At 54.2% G+C, this 10,797-nt stretch overlaps 3 protein-coding genes and 1 non-coding gene across 4 annotated transcripts; 2 read left to right on the top strand and 2 right to left on the bottom strand.

The window, feature by feature from the left end:
* Positions 1–1,279: 1,279 nt before the first annotated feature.
* BDP81DRAFT_336306 (uncharacterized protein) lies at positions 1,280–3,031 on the top strand (the record flags this gene model as incomplete). The annotated part of the gene is made up of 4 exons (XM_060585907.1): positions 1,280–1,450; positions 1,569–2,060; positions 2,108–2,381; positions 2,430–3,031. The coding sequence occupies 4 exons, from the start codon at positions 1,280–1,282 to the stop codon at positions 3,029–3,031; spliced, it is 1,539 nt and encodes a 512-aa protein (XP_060437631.1).
* Positions 3,032–4,191: 1,160 nt separating this feature from the next.
* Positions 4,192–4,298, bottom strand: BDP81DRAFT_t385. Its single transcript has one exon. It is a non-coding gene; the product is annotated as a tRNA-Met (tRNA).
* Positions 4,299–4,599: 301 nt separating this feature from the next.
* On the top strand, positions 4,600–7,027 carry BDP81DRAFT_485993 (uncharacterized protein). The gene is made up of 2 exons (XM_060595192.1): positions 4,600–4,750; positions 5,690–7,027. Exons 1-2 carry the CDS (start codon positions 4,663–4,665, stop codon positions 6,886–6,888), a joined length of 1,287 nt encoding a protein of 428 aa, XP_060437632.1. The 5' UTR covers positions 4,600–4,662; the 3' UTR covers positions 6,889–7,027.
* Positions 7,028–7,754: 727 nt separating this feature from the next.
* BDP81DRAFT_336395 (proteasome regulatory particle subunit Rpt2) lies at positions 7,755–9,226 on the bottom strand (the record flags this gene model as incomplete). The annotated part of the gene is made up of 3 exons (XM_060585917.1): positions 7,755–8,261; positions 8,314–9,120; positions 9,185–9,226. The coding sequence occupies 3 exons, from the start codon at positions 9,224–9,226 to the stop codon at positions 7,755–7,757; spliced, it is 1,356 nt and encodes a 451-aa protein (XP_060437633.1).
* Between the last annotated feature and the right edge of the window lie 1,571 nt (positions 9,227–10,797).

A 10,797-nucleotide genomic window follows, 5' to 3' on the forward strand; every position in this document is an offset into this window, starting at 1 on the left:
AGGGATGGACGTGATGCTGCGATTCGAGAGGGGTCGGTCGAATGGTTGGTGGGCGCTCGCAGGGAGAGACGGGAGAGACACTATACGTAGCACAGCAATTATGCGACGGAGTACTTGGTAGGTACTGGCTCGGGGGATAGCGGCAGGTCGGTGACGGTCGAGTGACGCAGGCACTTGAGGCTGAACAGATGCAAGAAGCTACCGCTGGCAATAGACGGTTGGAGCAGCTGATGCTGACGTTGACCTCCTTTCTTTGGCTGAGGAGCGAACAGGAGGGGAGCTGGGCTTGAAGGTAACCGTGCAAGCCGCTCCTGACCTCACCACCCTCAGCCTTCAGGACATGGGCGCGTCATGCAGGTCGTAATTTAGCACTGCGTGCCTGCGTTCAGCTGGTCCCTGACAATGGAAGTACCTGCCCCGCAGAGAAATGAGGGATCTAGTGCGCAAGCCACACGTCGCAGCATCAGCCACATCAACCCTGATGGCTGAAGCTATACGATACGTACGGAGTTCTCGTCGCCCCCCCCCCCCCGCAAAGGAGGGGAGCTTGGGCCATCCAGAGATGAAGCATCCGTGCGCAGATCTGCACAAAACGGAGGGACCATTCTCTCCGTCCGTTCTTCAGCTCATGCCGTTTCAAAACTTACGGTCACGTGCTGTTTCGGCCGGCGCGGAACGGAAACTGCCAGCTTGAGGTCCAGTTCCAGGAGAGCAACGAAGTGGCAGGAGCAACTCGGGAAGCTTGCCGGTCCCTGAGTCCCTGACAGTCTCGAGACCCTTTCATCTGTGACACCTGCAACGTTCAATCTGTCAAAACCCTGTCAGGCTGACAATTCCATCATTTCTCTATTTTAAACACCACCCTCGCGTTATCTTGATCGCATCTTGAATCTTGATCGCATTTGTGACGTTCGTCATCGACGCACTCCAGATTTGCCGACGGTGTTGCGGATGCTCTATCTGCAACTGCGAGTGCATGGGCCCCGGGCCGCGCGACTCTTACGCTTGGAACTGGCTGCTGGCGTTAACTTAGTTGCGTCCTGCAGCCCGGCAGTATGACAAGCGGCGCCACCGAGCTTGGGGATCAGATAATCGATTTTGGACTGCATCTCTTTGTCCAAGCGCCAAAACAACCCTTGAGACATCTCATTGCAGCCCCCGGGAACATTGGAGGGAGAAGTGAAAGAGTTTCTTCCCACTTACGAGTTAAACGGTGACTCCCCGGCTGGTGCTTGTCATTCTGAAAGGTGTACCCCGTATGGAGACCGAGTCAAATGCCATGAACGGCGCGCCGGAAAGAAAGGGGTCCACCGCCTCGCTCAAGGACGAAGTGGCGGCTCTGGAGAACGGCGTTGAACGGCCAAAGATGGGCACCGCGATACGCGGAACACGTATAGGTCACAAGAAGTCGAGGAATGGCTGTCAACAGTGCAAGAAACGGCGCGTCAAGGTCAGTTTACTCATCATAGGCCCTGGTCTCTGCAGCAAGCCACGCCAAGCCTACCCCTTGAGGCTGGAGACTCAGATGAGGTCCAAGGTGACTTCAACCGTTAACTAACAATATTCAGTGCGATGAGAGTCGGCCATGTCGCAATTGTGTACGGCACGACGTCAAGTGTAGTCTTGTTCTGACGCCATTCGCACCTCAGCTTCCTCCCGTGACTGAGTCGCCAAAACCAGCTCAAGATGCTGCGAGTACCGCCACGCCAGGCAGTATCGGGGAAGCTTCGACAACCAGTCGCCCAGCCAGCCGGCGCGAGAGACCTTCGCCTCAATTGTCTTCGTTAAAAGACAAGGTCGCCGCTATCCAAGGGCTGCTGTCAGAGTTTACGGCTGAAGTAGACGCCCTCAACCAAAATGGCCATGACAACTACTCAAGCCCGGCCAACGGCTCAAGTCATGGCGACTCAGGAGAGGCTCAGGGTATCTCACAAGCCGATTGGCTCACCGACATGCAACTCGTCCATCACTTTACCTCCAACACGGCTCATACCCTCTCTGAGAATCCAGACTTTGTACATTTGTGGACCACGACTGTCCCTCAGATTGCATTCGCCAACGTAGGTACTCTTCTATACACGTCCTTGCACTCAGCTAAGCCTACCAGGACTTCCTCCTTCATGGCATCCTCGCCGTATCAGCTATCCATAGAGCCCATCTCAACGCTGAGAAAAGGGACGAGTACGCCAACTTATCAGCACGCCATCAGAACATCGCCCTGAGTCAGTTCTCACCAGGACTGAGTGAGATTGGCGAAAACAACGCAGATGCCTACGTACTCCACGCAATATGCATTTTCCTGCTCAACACCTACTCCATCGCGAACCCCCATGGGCCCATCACCTCCAAGGACGTCGCCCAGTCCTTCATCCTATTGCAAGGTTAGGACCTCGCAAGACTCAAATCATTGCCGTGCTGACCCATCCAAGGAATCAAGAGCATCCTCACACTCCCGTTCGCCCACCGATACATCTCCAACGGCCCGCTAGTCCGCTGGCTCTACCAAGGCGGCGTCGAGCCGGCCGTCCGAGGCAACTTTGCCTCCAAAATCGACGACCTCCTCAACCTCACGCGGAGTATGGCACCCTCAGACGACACAACAACCTGCCAATCCGCGCTCGAAGGCCTTAAAATCACCTTTGCCGCAGTTTCCACCCCGCAACACAGGTCCGGTCTCGTTTGGCGCTGGGCCGTCTCCCTCCCGCAGCCCTTCCTGGAGCTGATGAGCCAGAACCACCCGATGGCCCTCGTCATCCTCATGCACTACGCGGCGCTGGTGCATGCCTTTGAGCGAAATATGTGGTACCTCGTCGGATGGGGCAGCGTAGTCGCCTCGGCTTTGGATCAGGCTATTCAGGAGCCTTGGAGAGAGTGGATTCAGTGGCCTCTGCGGTGTATCCGGGAAGGTGTCGATATTCGGCAGGTTGAGCCATTCAAGCCTGTTCCGATTGAGAGTGTTCCGAGGACGCAACCTCCTACTGGCGCCAACTTCAAGCTTGACCTTTTTCGATTGGGCGAGCCACCGGGATGACGCATTCGAGGATTCGACTCAGATTAGACTCACCTGAGAGATTAGTCTACAGAAATGGTGCAGACTGAGCCTCGGAATCAAGAGCGGCCCCCTCCTGAGCGACCCTGTTCTGAGGATGTATCTCCAAAATCACGCAACGACGCGTTGGGAGAGCGTCAGGCGATAGTGCAACTTCTTGACAACGGCTCAGGATGTGCAGAAATACGCTTCAAACTCTCGATCGCTCAAAGCTCGGCCGCGGCTCAGCTCTGTTCTAGCAGGAGTGTTGTGGCGGCCGGTCGGTCCTCGAGACAACACAACCCGGTTATACTGAGGGTTCCACCCTTCGGTAAGAAAACCCATATGTGCCCTTCACTCCAGGCACCGCGTAGCACAAGACGCGTGGAACCATACGACGGGGATTTTCAAGTCTTCTAGCAATACAACGCGCAACTTTGGAAGCGTCATGAACGTGGTGGCATAGCGAGAAGGGGCCTTTGAGGCACGGGCAACCTCGCTCAGCATTTGAGCTGCGCCAAAAGCAGATGAGAGAGCTGCGCAGTGGAGATATATCTATCGACCACGTTAAAACTACAAATAATTTCCAGGGAATCATTGGGAGACGATCGGTGTCGCTCGCGAAGGCGCGTGTCGCCCATTCGTGGGTTCATTGGCCGCCTTTCCGTTGCGACTCTCGACCTCTACAGCAGAGCCCCGAGCAGACGGGAAGGGAACAACAGCGAAAGGTCTCGTTCAGCGAGGCTTTCAATTGTTTACCTCGTCTGCAGACTGCTCGTCATCGAACAGTCGGCATGGAGACCTCAAAGATTGAGCGCGCGAACGGACGTTCCCGCGCCCTATCAATCTACACATATCAATTGGATATGACGCATCAAAATCATCCAGGTCCCATGTGCACATCTCGGTGATTTCATGTATCTAAAAGAACGAATAGCAGAAGGGAAGTCCTCAAGTTGTTTGTCATGCGGAACCTTGGGTTTGTTGCTTTGCGACGGACGGACCCTGTTCCTGGTTGGCTGTTGTGAGTACCGCTGTATCAACGACGACCACCGCCGCGCAGCAAGAACACACACAATGTGCAAAAATTGCCAAAGAATGAATGTAAATCGAATCCCAGCTCAAAACTATCTAATTTGGAAGCAAACGCAAAAGTAATTGAGTGTCCCTAGCAAGGCTCGAACTTGCGACCTTTGGATAACCCCTAGATAATCTAGAGTCATATGTATTTGATATGAGACCAACGCTCTACCGACTGAGCCATAGAGACTGTTTGATGGAAGATCGAGCAGGATTAGGGCTCTAGGTACCCTCTGGATCTGACTGGCCGAACTCTAATTTTCCGGCTGGCTGAAAGCGGGTCCATCCCGCGCCCCCACAGCCCCCCAAGCCCCACCTCGCCTTTCCGCCGCGCTTCGGCCTCCCGCCGTTAACTTCGGCCACCTGCAATCCCGCGAGGACTTCAAAGTTCCACCGAACCGCGCACTTCTCGTCTTACCATGGACGGTAAATTTGGAACAATGTAGGACAGAATCATCTTGGTCATCTTAGCCAAGCTTCCTATCGACACCCAATTATCAGGCAGTTTTCAAGACCGCGAGGACACTTGCGCGTTTCTGACAGTTACACACACCATGAGATGCTGCCAAACTCTCCGTCTCACTCTTGCTGCGCCAGCATTGTCTTTTGGTCGTCTTTCTACCGAGATGGGGGTGAGGAGGAGTAAGGCACTACATTTCATCCCAATTCAAGTCCATCTCCAAGAGTCTTGAGGGGCTGGACTGGTAAAAACGCAGTCACATGAAACGTAAAACACAAACCCAAGCTTTCTTTCTTTTTGAGTAGCCGTAGTTGTCGTGGACATGGGATGATTGATTGCCCCGCGTCCATTTCTCATCGTCTTCTCACATTGCCAAGCCCTAGTGCTTCTATTCCTCATCCCCATCTTGTCCGTCATGTCCTCTTCTCGCTCCGTACTCAAGTCCCTCCGCCTCCGAGTGACCATTCCGACCATAACCTACGTTTTCTTCTCATAGACATCTCTCGCCCAGCCGGACGCCCAGACGCCAAGAAGCATGAATCATTACCCAGCACTCAGCACCTCCCCTTCCACCGGACAAACTCCCATTGGCCCGTCGATCTCATTCTCTCCTCTATTCGTCCACCACCCCCGGTCGCCGTCTCACCTCTCGCCGTCTTGGAACCCATCTTCGCGAGGCGAGACTCCTTTCTCGGCCCCTCCCCTTTGCATTTGCTATGAGTGCCACACACTATTCCCGCCGGCCGGGCGAGCTTGAGCTGTGGGCGCGCAGGTGCAGCGCCATCCCGACTTCCAACTTAGAGGTTGTTGGCTTGGCTGAAGGGGCGATCCCTGATGACGCCTCTCACTGCTTCACGCCTCGAGTGAGGTGAGTTGTTGAGACGAAGAATGTATATAACATGCTCGTGAGCACCGCTCAAGTTGGGATTATTTTCTTTTCTCTCTACCAAACACATTAGACAAGCAAACACTTGTAAGTCAAAGCTTGGAAGACAATACCCAGTTCATCTCGACATCTCGATATCCTTAACATCGACTTACACGACCACAACTCCAACATCACCAACACCCAAACATCACCATGACCCTCATCACAGAACCAAAGCCCTCCCAGGCTCCAGCCCAAATCCACGAAGCCGAAGCAGACACCCACTCCCTCCACTCAACCCCCTCCTCCTCCTCCTCCTCGGCCCGTTCAACAATCTCCCGCCGCCTCTCCCTAACCCGCACCCTCTCCTCCCTCCATCGAGCTCGCACGAACAGTACCACTGAGAGAGCTCCTCCCGCCGTAAAACCCCCCGGCAAAGGCTTCGGCGCAAACCTCCACAAGATCACGACAACAGCCGGCATCCCCTTCAACAAAGCCGCCAACCTCGTCGGCGCAGAAGGCTGGTTCCCGCAAACCATGCCCCGCGAGTGCGCAAAAGCAGCACGCATCCTCCACGCCTTCACCGCCCTCGGCCCAGAACCCCCTTCATCAAAGGGAACCTCCGCGCCCCTCCACCCGCTCGGCATCACCCGCCGATCAATGGTAACCATCCCCCACCAGGTCCTAGCCCACTGCGCCGGCCTCGCCATCTTTAACACCCTCCGCGCGGGGGCCTACATGGGCTCCCTAGCCGCCGGCTCAGGCATCGTCGTCGCGCGCAGACCGGACGGAACATGGTCCCCCCCATCCTCCTTCGTTGTATCCACCCTCGGCGCAGGCTTCATGTTCGGCCTCGACATCTACGACTGCGTCCTCGTCCTCAACACAGCAGCCCAAGTCGCAGCCTTCACGCACCCGCGCGTCTCCCTCGGCACAGAAGCCTCCGTCGCCATCGGACCCGTAGGCACAGGCGGCGCCGTCGAAGCCGCCGTCTCAAAGACAGCGAGACCAATGTACAGCTACATGAAGTCCCGCGGGCTCTGGGCGGGCGTACAGATCGACGGGACAATCATCCTCGCGCGACAGGACTGCAACAGCGTGGCCTACGCGGACCGACGCATCTCGGCCAAGAAGATTCTGCAGACGCAGGCCGAGTGGCCCGAGGGGTCGATGCCGCTTTGGCAGATGTTGATGGCGCTTGAGGGACGGTATGCGATGGATCCGGCTATTGCGAGGGAGGTGGCGATGATGGGACCGCCGGGGGATGCTACGCCGCCGCCGCCGATGGAGGATGATGATGTGCCTGCGCCGGCGTATACGCCTTCTGTGGCGTCGCAGTTGAATTTGAATGCGTACGGTGGAGGAGAAGAAGGTATCACGAACGCGCCCAAGGATGCTGAGGACGAGCCTGTTTTAGATGAGAAGGAGAGGCTTAGGCGCGCGGGATACTAAGTTGTGATTCGAGTTGTTTGCGCGTGGTTTGTCGTTCTTTTAGCCATATTTCATTTGTAGTAGTTGGGCATTATTTCTTCATTTTGGGATCACGGATTATGGCGCGCAACATTAGACTGTCAAAATAGTTTCCTACAGCACGATATCAAGATATCACGAATTTCCATTTTCCATTTCGCAGCTTTGCCAACCACAATCCAAATGTCAAGTGCGGGGGAATCGACTAAGAGATCAAGCTTCCGGGACTTCGCCTCGCAGGCCGGGAACCTCCTGGACGCTCACCAGCCGCACATGTCAGGGATGCCGTCCCTTTCGGAACAGCGGCCGTGAGGTCTAGACCTCCGTTCATTCAATGCAAAAAGAGCCCGGTCGAGGCTGTCAAGCCAAGTAGGTATACAAGAACTGCTATCGAGTCTCGAATGCCATCAGTAAAGTTCGTCTGGACATCACGCTGTCTCTATCGTCGAGGTTGCCACTCTGCAGGCCAGCGGTCAATTTCACCGTTGAGACCCTGGTACACTTCCGTTAGTTTACGGAGAGATATTGACGTCTTAGTAAGGGCCTCCGTTCCACCAATCTGCTTCATGTCGGCAGATGGTATTTTATGTAGCTTCAAACCGGGGTCCTCCTTCGATGCTTATAATAGATGGCTCTCATGGGCATCGAGAAGCCTTGCACTGAAAACTTACGGTTCGATAGTCTTCAGTTTTCGGTTGCTTCACAACATGCTTCGCGTAGTCATCACTTCACGCTGCAACACAAACAATCCATGTCATGTCGTTAATCAATGCCAAGTCAACGTCAAGTAACGTCAAGGCATGCCTTGCCATTATCTCTATCGTAGTAGTCTAGCCTCGTCATACAAACTACAAGTACAAGCCCTCGGGCTCACTCTCCTGCTTGGTGCGAAGGACTCTCTCTCTGGCCGACCGGAAGTCTGCCATCTGGACGCGCATACGTCGTTCACGGAGAGCCAGGAGACCAGCCTCTGAGCAAATGGCCTTGATATCGGCACCGGAAAGGTCGTCCTTCTGCGAGATGAACTCTTCGAGCTCGACATCGTCGTTGAGCGACATCTTGGATGTGTGAAGCGTAAAGATCTTACGCTTGGTGTTCTGATCGGGGTTCTCAAAGAGAATCTTTCTGTCGATACGTCCGGGACGAATCAGGGCGGGGTCGAGAGTCTCAATCTTGTTGGTGGCCATGATGACCTTGACATCACCACGGTCGTCGAAACCGTCAAGCTGGTTGAGAAGTTCCAGCATGGTTCTCTGGACTTCACGCTCACCACCAGACGTCGAGTCGTAACGCTTCGTTCCAATGGCATCGATCTCGTCAATGAAGACAATCGAGGGGGCATTCTCGCCAGCAACCTGAACTTGTTAGCGATTGGTTGGCTCAGCAAGGTAACAAAGATAATCATACCTGGAACAACTGGCGGACGAGACGGGGACCGTCACCGAGATACTTCTGGATAAGTTCACTTCCCACTATACGCAGGAAAGTGGCAGACGTCTGGTTGGCAACAGCCTTGGCGAGCAGCGTCTTGCCGGTACCGGGAGCACCGTAGAGAATGACACCTTTGGGCGGCTTAATACCCATCTCCTCGTACAGCTCCGGATGCAGCAGAGGAAGCTCGACCGACTCTCTGACTTCCTGGATCTGCTGCTCCAAACCACCAATATCGGCGTATGACTCCGTCGGGGCCTTGTCCAGCTTCATCACACTAACCAGAGGATCGGCATCATCAGTCAGAACACCAACAATGCTGACGCTCTTGTGATGGAGCAGGACGCTGGCGCCGGGCTCCAGCAGGTCCTTGTCGACGAAGCTCATGATGCTAACATAGTACTCGGGACCAGTCGTGCTACTAACGATGGCGTGATCATCGTCAATCATCTCCTCCAATGTGCCGACACCCATGGGGCTGCCACGCATATCGTCGACGCGGCCACGCTCGTCGGCCATGCGGTCGACATCGCCCTCGGGGCCGACGGCAGCACCCTCCTTGACGGCCTTGGCCTTGCGGAGGCGCTCCTGGTTCTCGACGTACTCTTCCTCGAGGATCAAGTGATCGTGGATTCGCTGCATTCGTAATAGGCGGAGTTTGCATCGACTGGTGGGGAAGACGGCAGGGAGCTTCGCAGCGGCGCTGGTGCCGGCCGCCTTTCTCTTCTTGCGACCGACTCTGGTGGTAGGGCGTGGGGGAGGCTCGTACTTAGGCTTCTCCTTCTGCACCGCCAGTCAGTCTGTGTTCACCTTTTGCTTTTGGTTTTTTAGAATTCGGTTGGCATACCTTCTTATCCTTCTCGTCCTTTCCATCGCCTCCACCACCCATTCCTGACTGGTTTTGACCCTACGGAGCTGTTAGATTGTGGTTGCCACGTTTCGGACAGCGATGCTTACCATCTTGTGGCACGGGGAGCTCCAAGAGCTCAGTGGGAGGTTGCAGACGGCTTTTCTGTGTTGATGGGACGGAAAACAGGCGATCCTCTGATTCGGGGAGGTGTCGAAGTGTCGTCAATGAGCTTGTGATGATGATGGTAGTAGGTGGGTTCCGGAGATGGAGATGGAAGCGCAGGGGAGCAATGGAAGGCAAGGCTGCTGCTGCTTGCGTAGGTAATCAATGCGTAGCACCGGGGCCACTGCTGCAGGCGGCAGAGAAACGCGACGCTCAGCTTCCCTGTGTCACTTAGGCCGGATTCGGTAAGGGTGGATCCGGAGTCACGTGACTTATCGGAGGCTTATCCAGGCAGAGTTGCTGAGTCATGTTCCCTCGGATCCACACCTCAACGAGAGAAGGGCCGGCCTAGGTCTAGAATTCCTGCCTCTGAGAACGAGAGAGAAAGAAACATCTACCTTGATCGAAATAATGAATGATCACGTATTTGTCTTCAGTTTTTTTCTCTTTCCTTTATGTTGGATGAACTAATGATGGCCAGCTTCTCTACAGTGTTGAAAGTAGCCCAGATCCTTACCAAAATCACTGACCCGGACACAGTTAACGACTTACGCCAAACTGTAGTAAAGTTATCAAGAACTCCCTTTCTGAAACGACATAGCAAGTAGGATACCTCCCTGACTTATGTACTTATAAAGATTTGATAACAGGATCTATACTAGCTGGAAAAACTCGCTACGTTAATGAGTGACCCGCAAGATCTATCTAGAATGGAAAGATGGATGACATCAAGGCAATTGCAAAACCGAATAACCTCTACAAATTGTAAACTCGCTAACACGTTTCTTATACTTAAAAGTCGGAAGATATATTATGGTAATCAGTTCCCGATTGTTGAGCTGCTGTTTGACTGATGTCTTAGAGTGCATCTCAGCGGTGATTCTCGTCCATTTCGTTGTGCCGTATGTTAAAAGAACCGAGCGAGTTCGGGAGAACACATCCAACTGGGTGCAAGATGAATGCTACTTAGACACTGGCGGCGTGTTGTTAATTCTTCTAGAACTATATAGATCATTTGGAGACTCTAGCACACACTTGGGAGCAGAGGCGGTTGCCAGAATCTAGCTGCCCTCTCACACAGAGTTTAGCTGATCGCTATCTGTCACGTCTGTGTAAGTGAGGCCTCGGTGACACCGAAGGTCATGGCTCCTGATGAGTTTGCCAAAGTCAACCCCAGTCCCTAGATATTCACCAATCAGGTTCACGAAAGATACGTGTTTCTTTGTATATCACAGGCTGTTCTATTGCTTTGATGACCTTGGATATTCAGAATTAGAGAAATGTTGATAGAGTCTCGTTGGTGTAACCAGACGGTAAAAATGACAGGTCCCGTGGTGCTTACCTTGCCTTACCTAAGCTTGGAGGTACCTCCCGTGTTGCACTGTAGGTTCCCGACCCCGCCTTCTCCCGCAGCTCTTCCAACGGGCCAGGCGCCAAGCAGCTCCCTG

This window comes from Colletotrichum phormii, assembly GCF_030913505.1.
Source record: "Colletotrichum phormii strain CBS 102054 chromosome Unknown BDP81scaffold_46, whole genome shotgun sequence".
NCBI lineage: Eukaryota > Fungi > Ascomycota > Sordariomycetes > Glomerellales > Glomerellaceae > Colletotrichum > Colletotrichum phormii.

Excerpts from the sequence above, each read along its gene's own strand:
- BDP81DRAFT_485993 (XM_060595192.1), top strand. The coding sequence starts at position 4,663 with ATGAGATGCTGCCAAACTCTCCGTCTCACTCTTGCTGCGCCAGCATTG. Across the intron at positions 4,751-5,689 it reads CGAGATGGGGGTGAGGAGGA|CCCAAATCCACGAAGCCGAA; the intron begins GTAAGGCACTAC and ends CCCAGGCTCCAG.